General features: G+C 48.5%; 2 protein-coding genes across 2 annotated transcripts; one reads left to right on the forward strand and one right to left on the reverse strand.

The window, feature by feature from the left end:
* The first annotated feature begins 4,102 nt into the window (after positions 1–4,102).
* Positions 4,103–7,050, forward strand: LOC123121522 (serine/threonine-protein kinase RIPK). Its single transcript, XM_044541528.1, has 4 exons — positions 4,103–4,800; positions 4,913–5,048; positions 5,458–5,594; positions 6,108–7,050. The coding sequence occupies exons 1-4, from the start codon at positions 4,402–4,404 to the stop codon at positions 6,795–6,797; spliced, it is 1,362 nt and encodes a 453-aa protein (XP_044397463.1). The 5' UTR covers positions 4,103–4,401; the 3' UTR covers positions 6,798–7,050.
* A 5,024-nt stretch (positions 7,051–12,074) lies between these two features.
* Positions 12,075–15,577, reverse strand: LOC123121524 (keratin-associated protein 5-2). Its single transcript, XM_044541529.1, has 5 exons — positions 15,161–15,577; positions 13,938–13,996; positions 13,320–13,364; positions 13,197–13,241; positions 12,075–12,938 (listed from the first exon to the last, which is right to left on the reverse strand). Exons 1-5 carry the CDS (start codon positions 15,290–15,292, stop codon positions 12,320–12,322), a joined length of 900 nt encoding a protein of 299 aa, XP_044397464.1. The 5' UTR covers positions 15,293–15,577; the 3' UTR covers positions 12,075–12,319.
* Between the last annotated feature and the right edge of the window lie 3,427 nt (positions 15,578–19,004).

Genomic DNA, 19,004 nt, shown 5'->3' on the forward strand with positions numbered 1-19,004 from the left:
CAAAAAGGTCTAAACCGTGTATAAACACGTATTGACGGTGTATCTGACTGGCGGGGGCCACCTGTCCAGCGCCGACGTGGCAATTTTTTTACAGAAAACCCCCCTTACTTTGCACGTAATCACATAGACGCCCAATTATTTTGCGGGAAAAAGGCTCCGGTGAGAGTTTTTTTTTTCGCAATATTACAACACCGAATCGGACTTTTTTGAAGTTTTCGTTACATTGAACAAAGAAATTAAATAAACGAAAAAGAAGAGCCTACAGGATTCGAACCTGCGACGCGCGATGCAGACGCTGGGCGCTCTAGCCACCACGACACAGCTACTGCTGTGTTAGCTGTGTCAGTGTCCAGGTGTTGCCTTATTTATACAGACCCGAATGCGAAGGGTCGGCGGTTAGGCCCAGCTAGGCCTGCTACTTTTTTTTTGGTTCGCGTTCGGCTCGTTCGTTGCCAAACTTTCTTTTCATTTCATTTCTCTTATGTTTTACTTTTGTTTCACCACGCATTATGTACATTTTCAACAAATATTTTTAAAAAATTTGAATATGCATTTAAAATATGTTCAGCGTATATTAAAAAAATTTAATATATTAAATAAATGTTCACAATTTGTGAAGAAAAGTTCATCGTGCATTAAAAATGATCACTATACGCAGAAAAAGTGCTCGGCATACATTAAAAAAATGTTCATGCTCATTTGAAAACATGTTCATCATATAATGGAGCCTATCTTAAAAAATGTTCAGTAAGTATGTTAAAAATCCAGAAGAAAAACTAGCCCAATGAATTAAAAAATAAGGAGGAATAGAAATAAAAAACAAAGGAAGAAAATCCAAAAAATAAGCTAAAACCAGAAAAAAAAAAGGTTTTTTTAGGAAAAACCAGCCACGCATTATGTACAATGTTCAACATATATTTTTAAAAAATTGAATATGCATTTGAAACAAATTTGAACTAAAACCACGACGAGTAATTTGGAATTTGAACTAAAACCACGACGAGTAATTTGGAACGGAGGGAGTACATGTAGATTAACTAGATTTGCTGCCTAGTCATCTTTAGCTCACCCTTTCCATCCTTGCTAGTATCAAATTATCAAGTGGCCCAACTGGTAGAAGCTTAGCCGGTTTGAAGCTAGTTTTCTGCCTAATCCTAGTTGCAAACTAGGCGAAGGAATTCGATTCCTAGAGTCTAGCTAGAGATGTAGAGCCTCATTGATTCACAAGAATTTTAAAACGCAGGAGCAAGAAAATACAAAATTGAAGTGCCATGCCCACTTAATCCTATACATCCATAGGATTAACAAACCACAAGATTTTGGTAGTACCGACGTTGTAGTAACAACGTTGACGTGCTCTGGACTCTATTTATTTCGTGTAGCGGTTGTACAACTTGATGCTTTGGTTGCTTCATGGATCATCATGATGTTCATGTCCGATTGAACTTGTTTTAATAATAAACCTGAAAACTGTTGTCCGTTAGTTCCACAAGGCACCGCATGTAGCTGCATGCCCGTACCATATCCGAACCACCATACGCACGAAATCTTTCACCAATTATATAGGACATCTTATAGTAAGTAGTCGGAGGCTAGCGAACATCTTGTCCATTGCTAGAAAGACAAAGCGAATCATGAGGCCACACGCCCTATATCTTGTAAACAAACCTGTAGGAGTCCACGTGTAGGTGCTCTAATCTCTGGCTCTGTCTTGTCTCCCTGCGAGTTGAATTCAAATAGGAGTATTTCCAATGGAGATGTCGTATCGGCTCACCGCCGTTTCACATAGAAACAGCCTAGCTAGGTCACACGTTTGCGAATGTTATCTTAATTCTTGCTCCTCCAGAGGACTATTTTAATTAGCGCACAGCCCCTCTTGGAATAAGTCAATTGTCGAAACTTGTCTTCCGAGAAAATGGCAGGAAAAGGAAGAGAAGCCACGCAAGAAGGTCTTTTCGTGCCCGGGTGATGAAAGAAACGTTCCGATGCGCTGTTCAATACCTGCGTTGCCCAGCGATCTCATGCGCTCGATCATTCAACGGAAATGATTCTTATTTTATTTTATTTGAGGCTGCGGTGCTCCGGCGGACTAGGGTTAATACATACCCTTCTTCTGATTCTGGATTGTTCTTCCCTCTCTGAATTCCTTTCTAGATTCTTCTTTTACTCTTGGTCGGGGAAGAGTTTTTACCATCACGCGCAAAAAAGAAGAATAAGAGTTTTTACAAGGTCGGTAGTGTTACGGCAACGACAATCTATGGTCAGGACTCCCGAGGGTGAAAGGTCTTGCAGTTTCTACATGCAGCGGCGGTAAAAACGTGCTTGCTTACCATGTCCGGTCAGACGTCCACGGCCCCGGTTGGCCTGCGTTGCACCAAGCGTCTGAGACGGTGGCCCTTTTTTTCTCTCCATGATAATAATGGATGGATGGATGCACCGGCCAAACCAACAAGGCACTCATTTGCCATTACCGGACCCCAGGGGACATGAGTTAATTGCATAGAAGTACGGGGCATCACATGCAGATTGGTACCACGATTACTAATTTTTGCGTGTCAGTACCATCATTGCTTCAGACTTTTGCAAAAAGTCTAAAACGCGTATAAACACGTATTGACGGTGTATCTGATTGGCGGGGGCCACCTGTCAGGCGCTGACGTGGCAATCTTTTTACAGAAAACCCCCTTACTTTGCACGTAATCACGTAAACGCCCAATTTTTTTGCGGGAAAAAGGCTCCGGTGGGAGATTTTTTCGGTTCGCAATATTACAACACCGAATCGGACTTTTTTGAAAGTTTTCGTTACGTTGGACAAAGAAATTAAATAAACAAATTTGAACTAAAACCACGACGAATAATTTGAAACGGAGGGAGTAGCATAGAGGCACACAGTAACCTGAGAAAGAAGAATGATTGAGTTTACTTGTAAAACATTCTGATGGTAACACTCCCCCTGTCTGCACTGCATGGCATTATCCGGCAAAAGGAGATTCCCGGTTGAGCCACTACTACGCTGTACGTAGACCACGTCGGCTACATCCCTACACGGCGTCGAATGCGATGATTGTGCACAAAGGCTGCGGGCACTTCTACTGTTATCACACAAGAGCCGACAGAAAGCAACATTCGTAGTTTACTCTAGCCGAATTGTACAATGCTTAAGATGATTATGGTTTACATGTGTGATGTGTCTATTCCCAAAATGACTACATGTGGTTCATGTGTGTAAAATTTACGATATTCATATTTTATGCCAGTCTACACAACTATATCGGCACAAATAAGCCAACGTGTTTTTTCCCTGTGGCCAGGACTAATCTAAACTGTATTAATCTGTACCAGTACCTACTAAAGTAAGCGAAATTGACTGCAAAAAAAGTAAGCGAAATTCTTTTTTTGCTTTAGACTGTTGTAGAACTTCTATCATGTTTACTCGGTAAAAAGGAGTATTGTATAATTTTGACCGGTAAAACGGGTGTGCTACCTTGAATTTCGCCTATTTCTTAAAGATACAGGTAGTAACAACTCGGGTGTTTATAAGAAAAAATATTCAGCTTACCAGGCCGTTCTCTTCTTCTCTGTTTGTTGATCTTGAAACTTCCATTCCCTCGAGCAATTCACTCTACTATTCACCAGAACGGCTTGCACAAAGTCCAAATTATAATTTCCCAAGGTGAATGGCTTAGCTAAAAGGCCCTGCGCTTTCTGTCAATTCTATTTCAGGTACGGTTCGACCAGTCCTTCACTCGTTCCTGCAAATTGAAGCAACTGTTACACGGTCAGGGCTTAAACAAAGGCTAAAGGCAGCTGTAGCATAAACCCACGGCGACAGTAGCGCAAAACCACGTACACTAAACCGAATTAACCTGCGAAGTTGAATAGTCAATTTAATCATCCTATCCTACGTCCGATGGTCCACCCGACCCCGGGACAAACTTTTCGCCATATAAACGCGAACCCGCGGTTCGATTTGGTATATGAAACCGCGGTGTGACATGCCCGTCTCTTTGATCCACCCATGTTCGTTCCCACGAAGAAGGTTTGGGTCAACTCCATGAATGAAAACCTACGTCGTGTCGCCGGTAGAAACTCTGGTCCCGTTGGAGGGGAGGGCGAGCCGTTCCCGCCACCAACCACCACCACATCCCTTCCCTCCCTTGCCCTGTTTGCTCCATCACAGTCCTACGGCAGGGTCGAGGCCCGCACTCCACACTTATATAAAGGCCCGGCTAGCCACTCCATCCTCCACCCAAGCCGATCCCCGCCTTCTCCTTCTCTCCAATCCTGCTAACCTGACCTTCTCCCTCGCCCGAGCTCCCCTGCATTCACAGCCACCGGGTGGCGGGAAACATTCTTGATCCTACACGATATTGATATACGCGGAGCTTCTCGGTTCTTGCCATGGCCGCCAAATCTTGGAGCCCGTTCTCGTGCTGCGTCGGCGGTGGCAGAGTGGCGGACGACGACGACGACTGCAAGCGGCGGATCGGGCGGCGGGGGAAAGGCTGCGCGAGGTCGTCGTCGAGGATGTCCTTCAAGAGCCTGAGCTCGTCGGGGACGCTGTCCCCGGAGGACCTGTCGATCACGCTGTCCGGGTCCAACCTGCACGCCTTCACCTACGCCGAGCTCCGCGCCGCGACCGGGAGCTTCTCGCGCACCCACTACCTCGGCTGCGGCGGCTTCGGCCCGGTCTACAAGGGCGCCGTCGACGACAAGCTCCGCCCCGGGCTGGCCGCGCAGCCCGTCGCCGTCAAGTACCTCGACCTGGACTGCGGCACGCAGGGCCACAAGGAGTGGCTGGTGAGTGCCCAACAGAGTGCAATGCACTCTCAAGCACGATCAGATGCTTGGCAGATCAATTTCGAAGCCTGGTCGATGAACAGCTAGCTCATTATGTGGGTTGTTCTTGCAGGCTGAGGTATTCTTTCTTGGGCAACTGAGGCACAAGAACCTGGTGAAATTGATCGGGTACTGCTACGAGGACGAGCACCGGATGCTCGTGTACGAGTTCATGAACGCCGGGAGCCTGGAGACGCACCTCTTCAAAAGTGAGTTACTTCTTCACTGCTTTCTGCTGTCGATTGATCATTCTGAGGATTAGTAGTACGTTTGGTGGTTCTCGAGACCAGCAAGATAAAGAAATGTTTTAATTTGGAAATCTGGGTAGCACGTACGAGTGCCATCTGGTCCATCAGCGATGAGCTGTTCTTGTCCCCTGAAGTTTCTTTTCTCGAAGTCAAGAGGATAGCTGAGCTGCTCCCTGCCTTCCAAAAGAACAACACACACTTTCTCTTTTTAAAATCAGATGAATGTGGATATTGGATATTTACTAAAAAGGGATACCGGATATTTTGGATTAAAAAATTATTTATCCTACCAACTTCCTGGTGCTTGCAAGTTACAACTCTTGGTCAACGTGGAGAAGGAAACTGACCTGAAACATCCTACCATCTTCAGGTACCAATGGCTCTCTCCCGTGGATGACAAGGATGAAGATCGCTGTCGGCGCGGCCAAGGGCCTTGCCTTTCTCCACGATGCCGACCCGCCGGTGATCTACCGCGACTTCAAGGCCTCCAACATCTTGCTCGACTCGGTAAGCCACCTGTAACTTCAGACTTTCTGCAAAGAAAAGAAGCAGTTTTGAAAATGATTGTCATTTGGGAACTGTAGTAGTGGTTACCAACAAATGGGGTCGAACACAACTTCACACCTCTTGCGCTGGAATTACTACAAAGGTGTCTGAAAAAGAAAATTAATTTGATCTCAAGTCTTAATTTCCAACCTTTAGCTTTTGACCAGTTGAACCATCCAAGATGCCATGTTTCTGAACTTAGCTGGCCCAGTGTGTTATGGGCAGCTCTGACCTGACTGAAACTCTGAAGATTCTTGGATGAATGCCAAATCTGAGGAATCCAATTAATTGAGATACATTTAGCAGTCATGATCAAGTTTACAGAAACACCTATAGATTAGTAATTCACAAACAGTAGTACAATTGTACACATATATTTACCTTGCATCTACTTTGAGAAAATTGTTCAGCTTGTAACGCATTGTATTTCACTTCATGCCATTTCCCTAACAAAATTTCAATGCTTGATTTCAGGATTACAACACCAAGTTGTCCGACTTCGGGCTGGCCAAGGATGGGCCTCAGGGCGATGCGACACATGTGACAACACGTGTCATGGGGACGCATGGTTATGCAGCGCCAGAGTACATCATGACAGGCCACTTGACCGCCAAGAGCGATGTATATAGCTTTGGTGTAGTGCTCCTGGAGCTCCTCTCTGGGCTGCGATCAGTAGACCGTGCACGGCGACTCAGGGAACAGAACCTGGTCGACTGGGCTAGACCATACCTCAAGCGCTCTGACAGGTTGTACAAAGTCATGGACCCAGCTCTCGAGTGCCAATACTCATGCAAAGGCGCCGAGGTGGCAGCACTGGTGGCATACAAGTGTCTCAGCCAGAACCCAAAGTCTAGGCCCACCATGAGGGAGGTGGTCAAGGCCCTCGAGCCCGTCCTCGGCATGGAAGACTTCTTCCCTGTGGGCCCATTTGTGTTCACAGTCATTGTGGAGGAGGACAAGGTAGTGGACATGAAGGTGGAGGTCGAGGAGAAGCACCAGCACCCACGCCAGAACCATCAAGACAGGCACCGGCAGAAGTACCCCGACTCAGCAATCCATGCCGGCATTGTGCTCCGCCGCGGCGATGGGCTCATTACCGGATTCACCGGTGCGCAGCGGCGGCAACAAAGGTCGTCGAGCTACAATCGGGAGAGGGGGGCATAGGACCTAAGGTAGGGAAGTGAGTAGGACAGAATGTTATGTACATACCATAGAGATGTGATACAATGTCACATCGGTTTGTTTGTTTCGGATTTGTGGATTGTGTTTCTTTTCTTCTTTATAGTTTTTGGAAAGGTCTCAGGGGACTTACGCCCACCTTTCTTCTTGATAGTGACAATGGGTGTTAGATAAATATAGGGATGCAAAACAGTGTGACAAAAGTCCGGTTTTGATTTTCGCAAGGTTTGTTGTTCAAGATGATTTTTTTAGAATCAGCCGGGGGGGGGGGGGGGGGGGGAGTTCCCCCACCTGAATATTTTACTCAAAGTGACCAAAATGCATGAGGATTGTGGACTGATCCAGTTTATAAGGAAAACCGGATCGAAAACCTAAACAAATTGACCTCGTTTATGAGTGAAACCGGGCCGAAAACCAAAATGCCAGAGGAGTGATCAAGATGTTGTTTACAAATCAATGGTCTAGTTCAAAGGGATGCCCAATGCTTCTTTCATTTGCATAAATTTTGGTCCAATATCGTCCATTGTTTGCAAATGAAATGAGTAGTTGAAAAAATTGACATGCAGGGCTTTTGTGATTCTTTAAGAAAGTGAAATGTGTACTTGAAAAAATTGCAAGCGAGGCTTTCGTGATTCTTTAAGAAAATAGAGAAAACAATGCAACATGAAACTAACACTGTGACAAGTTAATGTTGATGGTGTCAGTTAATACTGGCAAGCTGGACCGAGCACATGTTTATCAGTAAATATAAATGCTGGGGGATGGGCAAGTACATGTCACCTGACATATTGAAGGTTGACGCAAAAGGACTAAGGTCAAGTCAACATCAGCTTTGCAATGATAAGCTTCAACTGTGAAACTGTACAGAAGAACGTTTGGCAAGCTAGCTTACATGGCAATAGATTAACTGAAATGCATGTTTCTTTAAATTAAGTCTCACCCGTCCAGCTGAGACAAGAGATAGCCCAATAGGAATGCAACCACCAGAACTGAAGGTTTGCTACGCATCTGTTTACAAGATATACATAAATTATCAGTATCTGATAGGACATCAATCTTAATGAATCATATATGCAAAAACTATAATTGAGAAGCCTTGAGTTGAAAAAAGAACTGCAAATAAATTTTGAAGAGACTTTTGGGAGCACCATCATCGGAGGCAAGGAGTACTCCAAATATTCAATATCACATCACCTATATAGCACTCATACAACAGAATCATTTGTAAAATACCATGTTTCTGCTCTAATCAGGAACGTCCAGAGAAAACAGGGGATGAAAATATACAAGAGTCGTGCACAATCTCTGATGTACTTGTCATGCCAAGCTCCATGTGATTTGGCATTGTTTTCGTCTTCAGAATAACATATAGAAAATGACACATAACAGAATGAAGTGAAAACCTAAGAAGTGTACACCATTATCACCAGACAATGATGCCATCAGATACCCAATCAAGTAAAAATCTGACAGATATGCAAATCAATAGGAATCAAACTGCAGGATTTATTGCACAAGGATGATTCTGTAGGATGCAAATGCAAGGTATGATCAGAATGCCATGAGCAATTTTCCTTAAAAGTGCAATTGATGAGGCTAGTCAGTCTCAGGTGCCAGGATTGGGTCATGAAACAGAGGATCAGAAATGCATTCCAAGTATACAAGTGGCTCATTCATTAAAACATGACCATAAGTAGGAATGCACTACATTTGCCGCCCTGATGCATCAAACTTAGAGTTCTTCGTGGTTCAGAAAGAACAGATAAGATGTTCTTCTCTGATAGTATAGCTCAATCAAGAAAATTGTTGCTACAGAATGGAAGGTTCAATCTTTAAATATTAACTCCAGCAGCTTTATAAAATAATATGCGATATGTATCTAAGTCGGGGCTTATGACCAGGGTGCTTCACTGTTGTACATATAAAAGTCGAACTTCTGATAACACTGTCAATGTGATAAAGAGTGAAAGCACAAAGCAATTGTACATATTTATTTAATTTAAACTGACATGTTGAAGGAGTGAGATCACACGTAGAGCATCCCAGTTCATACAGGATACAAACTGTCTGTACGTGTAGAGAACTTCTGTTGTAGCCACTAACTTAAATGTATGAGGCACTTTCATACCGGAATGACCTATAACTATTGCGCTATTAGACATCATCTACAGCAGAAGCACTTTTAGTTACGATGGCTATTTGTACTGGTTATATATTTCTGCAATATTGATAAAGAACATGGCACAGCTTGGTGCACTTGGAAACATTTTAGCAACTTATTCTATAGCTTAACTTTTAGTGAGGAACATTATAAAGTTGGTACCTTAAATGCTAAAGTGATCTATGCATCATCATTCTGAAACAGCATTACTGTTCTTGGAGTTAAGAGCTTGTCTAGGCTACACTGTATAAGGAGCAGAGTAATTACTATGTGTTGACCTTGAAGTTTCACTTAGGTAATAGGAAAAAACAAACGGCTATAAGATATCACATGCATACTTCTTATAGATGCTATGAAAATCGAACATTTATCTTCACAGTAATTTGCGCCATCTCCCTATTAACAAAGAACTATCCTATGAAGCACCGATACGTCCAGAAGCTGTGTATCGGCGTATAATATGTTGCCTATACTCCGATACGTCAGATACGCCATCGATACGCGTATCCAATGAGTATCTCGTTTTTCGATTTAAAAAGAACGAAAAAAATGCTGATACGGCCGCCGGGACGGCGCCGACACGTCGGGGACACGGGAAGCCCAGTACGAGCCCACTCGTAACCCTAAACAGCCAGCGTACCCAATTCGTTAGGGCGGTAGACTGGATCGTCGGGCGAGCCCATCGCTGCGGATGACTTCAGTCTCTCGTCGCCGCCGCCGCCTGGAGTCGCTCGTTGCCGCGGCCTGGGCGTGCTGGCTGTGTGTGCTTATTTCCGCCATGCATGCGTGGTTGTTGTTTATGTGTGCGTGCTTGCTCACTGCTGAGTAAATTGATGATGATTCAGTCATCCAGTAGGCGAGGATTGAGTAAAGTGATGATCAGTCACTCATTCAGTCATCGAGAAATAGGCATGGATGCAACAAATGGGTAGTATTTTGATCTCATCTCAGGCATTCAATTCATTGTCTTCACAATAATATGGCATTTTATTAATTATTTATATATACCCGCCGTATCGGCGTATTGCTGTTTTTAGAAATTGCCGTATCCCGTATCCCCGTATCCGTATCGCCGTATCGGTGCTTCATAGGAACTATCCTGTCACTGAGCTATTGGAAATTAAGGTTTCCCAAGGAATAAGGGAAAATATTCTCATTAAAACATGTGAGAATCATACAAGTCAGCAGAACGATACTGAATTTGGCCACAAAATTATACAATATTTAATATCTGAAACAAAATATACTGAAAAAAATATGCGGGGAATCAGGTTCGCACACAATTCTTTGATTGCTATTGGTTTAATTTTCATTTTCTGAATCAAATTTTTTCTCTTGTTCTGTTAGCTCTAAATTCTTTTATGTAAAACATGTAAACTGTAAAGGTAAGCTGAAAAGGGTAATTTCTTACGGTCGGTCGATGATTGTGCCAAATTCAAATGGACATCACAAAGGTGTTGTTAACAATAGCCAAATTTCGATTGCATATACTACTTGAACATATTTGGGCGTCCAGCATGTTTTCCCCTTCTCTGGAATACAGAGTGTGTGACTTGATCGAATCGATGCTACTGATAATAAAAACAGGTTAGAAACCACCAGCAGGCAAGCAAACAATCGATATCTTATGACACTTCAATGGAGAACCTTCTGTTACCAATTCCTGGGTATATTTCATTCACAATAATACAGCAGTAACAGTGTAATCAAAGCAGCACCTACACCACAGAAACAACATACCCGAAGCCGAACCTCGTTCAGCTATAAGCTGTGGTGTAATCCTGGGGAGCTCCACAGGCACCGTGAAGGCACGAAGCGACCCCTACCCCAACGGTGACGGCGATCGTTGCGGCGGCCTTGGCCACGGCGTTGGCGGCGGGGCGCGGGGGGCAGGGCGCGGCGAAGGAGTGCACGAGGTGGAGCGTGAGGTGGAAGCACGCGGCGAGGAGCAGGGCCGTGGCGGCGACGGCGGACGCGGGCAGGCGGGACTCCGCGGCTGCCACGAAGGGCTCCACGAACCACGCCGCCACCGTCGACGCGCCGAGGCAGAGGAATGCGAGGTGGAGGAGACGCGATCTCCCACCGCTGGCCGCAGCTGCTCGTGGAGGTGGCTGGGTCGGCGTTGCCGGGGGATGGGTCCCGGCGGGGGAGCGGGGGAGTTGGGTGGGCGCCTCCTGGTCACGCATCGTCGCGGGCGCCGGCGGCGGGTTCGACGGCACAGCACAGCACTGGAAGATGTGCGGATTGTTCCCTCGTCTGCGGATGGAATGCGACTGACGACGGCTGTTTATAGTACTCCATGGGAAGCAAAGCGCCTCCCGTTTCGCGTCGGCGGCGACGTCGCACGGTCGCCATGGCACTGGCCGATGTCGACATCTACGACACCGCTGCACTTGTGCACTGTGCACAAACTGACTGACTCGTGGGCCTGGCCTAGTCCCGGGCCCAGCGGTCAGTGAATGAGACCGGGGAGCTAGTGACTCGCTGCAGGTGCCAGTTTCCTTCTGAAAACAAAAGAGGCCTCAAAACAAAAGGCAGGGCTGGGCGGCCGGTGCGAGTGCGACTGCCGCCTGCATTTCAAGGCCTTCTCGAGTCGAGTAAAGAAACAGTGGAAAATCCGGTGAAGTTTCTATGATTTCGTCACGGAGCACGGCGCCGCATGACGCCATAAAACTGGTCATGTTTTTCCTCGAAACCATGAAAATGACCATAATCATTTTTTAAACATGCCGAAAGTGATCGTAATTATTATTTTATGATGAAATACTCCCTCAATTTTTATTTAGTTCGCGTATTAGATTTGATCAAAGTCAGGCTTTGTAAACTTTGACAAAGTTTATATAAACAAAAATATTAGCATATACAATAACGGATCACATCATATAGATTTGATATGGTAAATGTTCATATTGTTTTCTATAAACTTGGTCAAACTTTATGAAGTTTAACTTCGGTCAAATCTAATATGCAGAGTAAATAAACACGGAGGGAGTACATCAGTCCGAGAACAAGATCCAGAAAGGGGAGAGGGAAGAATGAGATGATCACAATTAGTTGAAGGAGGTCCTGAGTGTGGAAAATAACTCGATGCATCTCCCGAATAAAAAATAAAAATAAAATCCCTGTAAAATGGTTGACAATGTGCATCACCAATATATATAACTTGGCTACTGATACTAGAGCTACTCACTCCGCCTTGTGATCCGGAGGTCAAGTTATTTCTTTACATACATGTGAAACACCACCGTATGTCAAGGCCCCGAACGGACCCAAACAACGGCTTAAACAGCAAGCACAAAGGCAACTACTACCAAAAGAGAAAGGCTTAAACACCATGTGGCCTAATTTAACACAGGCACCCGCCAGCACAGCACCGGGCGCATCGGCATCCGTCTGTACAGTTTTTGCACGACCACACGCACCCGCAGGAGCACTCGGGGCACGACGGCTTCGGGCAGCTCAGGCACGACCCGCCGCTGCAGCAGCCTCCCTTGTCGCAGCACGACGACTGGCACCTGAAGCACGACGGCTGCCCCTTGCAGCACGACGACTGGCAGTTGAAGCACCGCGCGCACGAGCATTTGGGGAGCTTGAAGCAGCCCCCCGTGCACCGAGGGCAGGAGCAGCCTGCGCAGCTGCAGCACTGCTCGCCGCAGCAGCTGCAGCTTGGCTTGCAGTCGCCGCAGCAGCCGCCGCCGCCCGAACATGAGCCGCACTCGGGCTTGCACTCGCCGCAAGGGTTACAGCCGCTGCTGCAGCACTGTGGCTTGCTGCAGCTGCAGCACTCGAAGCAGCCGCAGCTTGGTTTGCAGCATGAAGGGATCTTGAAGCAGCTGCAGCAGTTTGGGCTGCAGCATGAGCAATTTGGTTTGCAGCATGAACAGTCCAAGCACATTGGTCTTTTGCAAGTTGGTAGGCATTGGCAGGAGCAGCACAGCCATGAAGCACATATGCACAGTTTTGATCTGCAGGAAAAACATTTCCCCCAAGTTAGACCTGGGCGGGTTCAGTTAGCAGGTTACAAGTTTTGGGCAAATAACTATCATGCCATCTGAAAACAAGTATTCAGAATTACAAATGAATGCGTATCTTTCATAGTGTTATCTGCTACTGCAATGTCATTTTCTCTTGGGACAGATTCTGTGACCCAGCATGAATTATTACCAGAACTTGTGTATTCTTGCCACTAAACGCCTGAAAGCAATACAGGAGAGAAGAGATACCTGATCCACCAGTAAAGACGGCAGGACCGGTGCTTCCTTTTGTTACTGCAAAAAATTGGTTCCGTCAAAAACACACTATACATGCTTCAAAGAAATAGGATGTTTGAGTATAGAGGGCCTTACATTGGTATTAGCGGGTCTTGTTTTGTACCAACAAACTCATTTACCCTGAAAAGTATTGTACACGGATATTAGCAGGTAGCAGCATGTAGAAAAAAATAGCCTGTAACAATGGACAAAATAAAAGCATTGTGCAAGGATATTGGCGACATGTATAAGAAATTAAGGGCTAGCTCTATCCATGAACAAAGCAAAGAATGCTTTGCAAGAGAATTGTGCTTGAGTTCACTCAAGCATTTAGCTCTCCATTTCAGCTATTTCAACTTCGAGAGCATTATCGTTTATGGATGAAACCCAAGAAATGTCACTCCCAATTGAACTCGTATAATAAATGTTCTGATGCAAGTGGGGTTTGCTGGGGAGTACTGCTTTCAGAGCATGACTTCAAGTTTGGAATATGGAACAGATAAACAGAAACTTACAGAGACCAAACTGACATAGAAACCGTATGAAGGTACAACATACAGACTAATCCATACATATGGCAAGAACTTGACAGAAACAGGCAACTGCATGCATACTAGAGTAAAGAAAACATAGAATCCTAAACTTAATTAGTTGGTACAACTTTCAGGTGGAATACTAGTTTGCAATGCAGCGAGGATGATGGTGTATGCATACTCTTTCAAGCAACCAGAACGTGAGACTGGTTGAGCCCCTTCAAGTAAATGTAGCTCGTCCTGCGAAACAGTGTTTATGTCAAAAGTCACCCACTGTAGGTAGAAGATCTTTCTGCATTTGATATGCATGAATGTGGTAAATTACCAGAGAATTGGTACTGTAAATATTATGTAGGACCTCAGATGTTTTATACTAGATAATTCAAGAAGAGAGAATAACCGATAAAATGGAAATCTGACTGACCAAATTAAGGTTGTCTTTGTAAGTGCTAGCAAATGGATGCTTAAAAGCAGCAATAATAGTCTGGACTGGACTGGACTGGCTCCTGCTTTAAACAAAGTTACTATGATTCTAAAGCCACTGCTAGCACAAAGGCATAAAGAAGAAGGGAACCCCGTCACCTGAGCACCTTCGGAAATCTGCTCCTTGAAAGCAGAGCAGATGTGTTCACAAAAAAAAAGGGGTATTATTCTCCTCCGTGGAAAAACACAAAATCTATATATCACATAAAAAGCCCCAAAGCTGGATGGCAGCCCATCAACCCCAGCTTCGCACGGCGGAATAATGCCATGCCTGGCCACGGGCCATGCCGTCCCCGTGCCCAGGCTACTCGTCCTAGCAAGCAAGCAAGAACGGCGACACGACAGCGCTTCCATACATGCATGCGACTGACAGGGCCACCACTCATCATCATCACTGGTCACTGCCCATGCCTTCTTTTCCCGCAAGGAACCGGACCAAACACGACAAAGGTACATCCATGGCACACCCAAAGAGGGCAAACGCTTGTCCGGCCCCGGATTGTCTGCGCACGCCGGGGCACGCAGCAACGCCGCCTCCCCCTCCCCTCCCCTCCCCATTCGCAGCTCTCATTAGGCTCGAATCCCCAGAACGCTGCCGAGATAAATAACCCTACTAGCTAGCACAGATGCAGGAGCAGGAGTGGATTAATAAAGAATTGAACGGCCTAACCGTACCTACGGAGGGTAGAAAATAAACAACGACGACGTGGCGTTCGTCGCCCTTCACCACCAGCAACTGCTGCTACCAATGGGACTACTAGTAGATGAGCGAGCGAGAAGCAAATCGGATCTTGTTTTAAAAATGGGATCGGCAAAGTCAAAGGAAGAGGGAGGAGCGATGAAGCAGTGAGTAGCGCGGCGGCCGAGGCGGTGGTCAGAGAGAGAGAGAGAGAGATTCAGAGAAACGCGGCCGTGACTGACCTTGAGGAACGTGAGCTCGCGGTCAAGGATCTGCACCTCCAGCTGCAGGCGCCGGCGGCCGCACATGTCCGGGTACCTCGGCGGCGACCTGGGCTTGGGCGCCTCCAGCACCACCACCGCGCCCTCCCCCATGTCTCTCTGTCTCTCACACGCCCGGACCCGGAGGGCTTAGGCTTAGCCACCGGCCCGCATTAGGCGCCGGCGGCGGGGCGGCAGCTAGCAGCAGGAGGCGCGGCGGAGCGGTGGTTGCGCACTGGCCGGCGGTGATGTAATAAGGAATCTGAGCAGCGCAGGTGAGTGCGTGCGTGCGTGCGTGCGTGCGATGCGAGGAGATGGAGGCGGGGGACGGGGGCGGGGGCGGGGGCGTGGGCTGGGGAGGAGCAGAGCAGAGTAGAGCAGGTGGTGGAAATGAAATGAAGGCGGAGGCGAGGAGTCTCTCCATATAGCTCGCGCTGCGCGGGCAATAATAGCAAAGGGAGGGAGGGAGCAGGGCGCGTGGGGTTTAGAGAGAGAGAGAGAGTGCGAGTGCAGCCGCAGGGGTGGGGTGGGGTGGAGTGGGGTTTAATGAGAGAGAAAGAAGATCAAGGGAGGACGGAGGAGGCGACTGTGCGGGCCGGTTCGTGACTTGTGATGAGCCTCTGCGCTCGTCCGTGCCGGTGAATCGGTGATGTGCCATGGGTCCGCCCGCCCGCCCGGTATGGGGGCTGGGCAGCGAGCGCGGCCGTGACCGTGAGCCAGCGCAACGGCCGCCCGTAGTGCCAAGGAAACAAATGCCACTCCAGAAGTATGTTGGAGCGATGATTATAGAGTTCAAACACTTGGTAGTAGGAGTAGGAGCGATCAATTGCAAATAGTGCCGAGTTTGATGGAGGAAAAGGCTGCTGCAGGGTGATGTGATGAATTGAGTTTGCCAGCGACGGGTGGGGAATAGTACCGCCACGCACGGACGGCCACATTGATTGCACGCACGGCGTCCTCACCGATCCATCACGTACCAGGAGTACGTACGTGTAGCACCACAAGCGTGACGGTGGCCGGGGTGGCGCGTCCCCCGAGCCGGAGCCGGGCGTACGGAAAAGCCATCCGCGGGGCAACGGGACAGAAGGAGGCCCTCGATCGGCTTGCTCGGACAGAGACGCATCCGCGCGCACACACACTGACGCGTCCACGTCCGCCCGGGGGCCCAGCATAAGATGGGCGCGCTCGCTACTGGCTAGCAGTAGTAGTAGTAGCCCGTAGCACTTGCGAGGGGGGGGCCGGCGCGGCAGAGCGGTGGCAGCGACCGGGGTTGCCCGATTTGAAACGGGCAGGCCGGATCAATCAATGCCTTCCCCCCACCGCGCTTCTCCGCTTCTCCTCTCCTCTCCTCTCCGGTGCCTGCCGCTCTGGGCCTGCCTGCTGCGGCATGCCGCACGAGGGAGGGGAGGAAGGAAGGGGTGGTTCCATTTCGGAGTAATGGCCGTCACGCGTTGCGCTGCACCTGCACACCCGCTGCGCCTGCGCCGCATGTGCGGCGCCGTGCGCCCGGGACTGACTGACAGGGCGATCGGATGTTGAGGCGAGTGTTCGCTTCGGGCGGTGCCTCTCTGGGGATGGGCGAGGGCAGGGGCTACGCTGTTCATCCCAGGGTCGTTCCGAATGCAAGTGTGCTCTTCTGTGTTTCATCTTCGGAGGAAGCTCCTCTGACGTACGGCGCCTGCCGTTAGGCCACTGACAGGTGGGTCAAGTTTCAGTCGGGCACACGAGTCAGCGACGGAACGGCACCCTGCCGCACGGCAGGGGATCCTCGTCCTTCATCTTCCCCAAGTAGCAGTACAATAAAACGATTATTCGATCAGGTTTTCCTGAATCTCTAGATACAGTGCCACACCTGATCAAGAACTCAAATAAACACGAGATCCTTCCGGTCCTCGTTGTAGAAGACGAAGAATAGGATGTGCAACACACGATCGATGCACCAAGCACATATATATGATGTACAAAGGAAGGTCACAACATCAACTATACAGATGGACTAGGAGGTGGGCCCAAGACACAATATATTCAACACACACCCACAGTCGAAGTGGCGCCGGAGACACAAAGACTGGAACGAAACTCCTCGAAGGTGGAAGTCGGCAGTCCCTTAGTCATTACATCAGCGAACTGTTGGGCGGTCGGAACATGGAGGACCCGAATGCATCCAAGGGCTACCTGCTCACGCACAAAGTGAATTTCCAGCTCAATGTGCTTAGTCCGGCGATGATGAACGGGGTTGGCGAAAAGGTACACCACAGTGGGAGACATCATGATGCAACTCCTGAAGTAGCTGTCGTAGCCAGGTGCCCTCGGCGACGGCGTTAGCCACTGCTCGGTACTCAGCCTCCGCGCTAGAGCGCAAAACGGTGGGTTGTCGCTTGGACGACCACGAGACGAGTGAAGGACCGAGGTAGACGCAGTAGCCAGAGGTGGAGCGACGGGTGTCAGGGCAGCCGGCCCAGTCCGCAAGTATTAATTCAACAATTAGTTAGTTTGGGAAGACTGCTTTGCCCGGAATAGGCCACCGTCTCCAGAGAAGTGGACACCATGAGAGTGAGCCCAAGAGCCATCGTGCCACGGATGTAGCGGAGAATCCGCTTCACGAGGGTCCAATGGGAGTCACGAGGGGCGTGCATATGAAGACACACCTGCTGAACAACATACTGTAGATCCGGCCGGGTGAGATCAGGTACTGAAGAGCACCAACAATGGACTGGTAGAACGGAGCATCCGACGCGGGCGAGCCCTCGAGGGCAGAGACCTTGGCCTTCGTGTCAACAGGAGTAGCGGCAGGGTGACAATTGAGCATGCCGGCACGCTCAAGTAGCTCATGCGCGTACTTCTGCTGATGAAGGAAGAAGCCGTCGAGTCGCCGAGCAACCACAATGCCAAGGAAATAATGTAGAGCGCCCAGGTCCTTGATGGCAAACTCATCACGCTGCCGGAGAGTAATCTGCTGAAGAAGGGCTGCGGAGGAGGCCGTCAGGATGATGTCGTCGATGTAGAGGAGCAAATATGATGTCGTGTCGCCGCGGTGATACACAAACAACGAGGCATCCGAGCGAGTAACTTTGAAGCCCAGTGTCTGAAGGAAGCCGGCGATACGCTGGTACCAGGCGCGAGGTGCTTGCTTGAGCCCGTAGAGAGACCGGGACAGCAAATACACGTGCCCAGGAAGAGATGCGTCGACGAAACTGGTGGGCTGCTCACAGTAAACCTGCTATCAAGATGGCCATGAAGGAAGGCATTGGAGACATCCATCTGATGAACCGACCATCCTCGGGAAACTTCCAGCTGGAGAACAGTGCGGATCGTGCCCGGTTTGACAACAGGTGCAAACGTCTCAGTGAAGTCGACATCAGCACGCTGCCGAAAACCACGGACCACCCAACGAGCCTTGTAGAGCTCAAGTGTACCATCCGAGTGGGTCTTATGGCGAAAAACCCACTTGCCGCTGATGACATTGGCATGAGAAGGTCGAGGAACCAGTGTCCAGGTGCGGTTCTGCTGAAGGGCGTCGAACTCTTCCTGCATTGCAGCAAGCCAGTGAGGATCACGAAGGGCTGCTCTGGTGGAAGCAGGAATCGGTGACGGCTCGATGGTGGAGGCGGCGAGGAGATACTCGTCGCTGGAGTACCGCAGACTCGGGCGGTGAACGCCGGCTCGAGCCCGAGTGAGGGGGCGAGACGGCAACTCCGGGATGAGGCCTGAGGAGGCGGCCGGCGAGACAGCCGGCGAGGCGACAGGCGAGGCAGCCGGCGAGGCGGCTGTTGGAAATATGCCCTAGAGGCAATAATAAATGGTTATTATTATATTTCTTTGTTCA

This window comes from Triticum aestivum, chromosome 5D (assembly GCF_018294505.1).
Source record: "Triticum aestivum cultivar Chinese Spring chromosome 5D, IWGSC CS RefSeq v2.1, whole genome shotgun sequence".
NCBI classification, from domain to species: Eukaryota; Viridiplantae; Streptophyta; class Magnoliopsida; order Poales; family Poaceae; genus Triticum; species Triticum aestivum.

Excerpts from the sequence above, each read along its gene's own strand:
- LOC123121524 (XM_044541529.1), bottom strand. The coding sequence starts at position 15,292 with ATGGGGGAGGGCGCGGTGGTGGTGCTGGAGGCGCCCAAGCCCAGGTCG. Across the intron at positions 13,997-15,160 it reads GCGAGCTCACGTTCCTCAAG|GACGAGCTACATTTACTTGA; the intron begins GTCAGTCACGGC and ends ACTGTTTCGCAG. Across the intron at positions 12,939-13,196 it reads CGTCTTTACTGGTGGATCAG|ATCAAAACTGTGCATATGTG; the intron begins GTATCTCTTCTC and ends TTTTTCCTGCAG.
- LOC123121522 (XM_044541528.1), top strand. The coding sequence starts at position 4,402 with ATGGCCGCCAAATCTTGGAGCCCGTTCTCGTGCTGCGTCGGCGGTGGC. Across the intron at positions 4,801-4,912 it reads AGGGCCACAAGGAGTGGCTG|GCTGAGGTATTCTTTCTTGG; the intron begins GTGAGTGCCCAA and ends TTGTTCTTGCAG. Across the intron at positions 5,049-5,457 it reads GGAGACGCACCTCTTCAAAA|GTACCAATGGCTCTCTCCCG; the intron begins GTGAGTTACTTC and ends TACCATCTTCAG.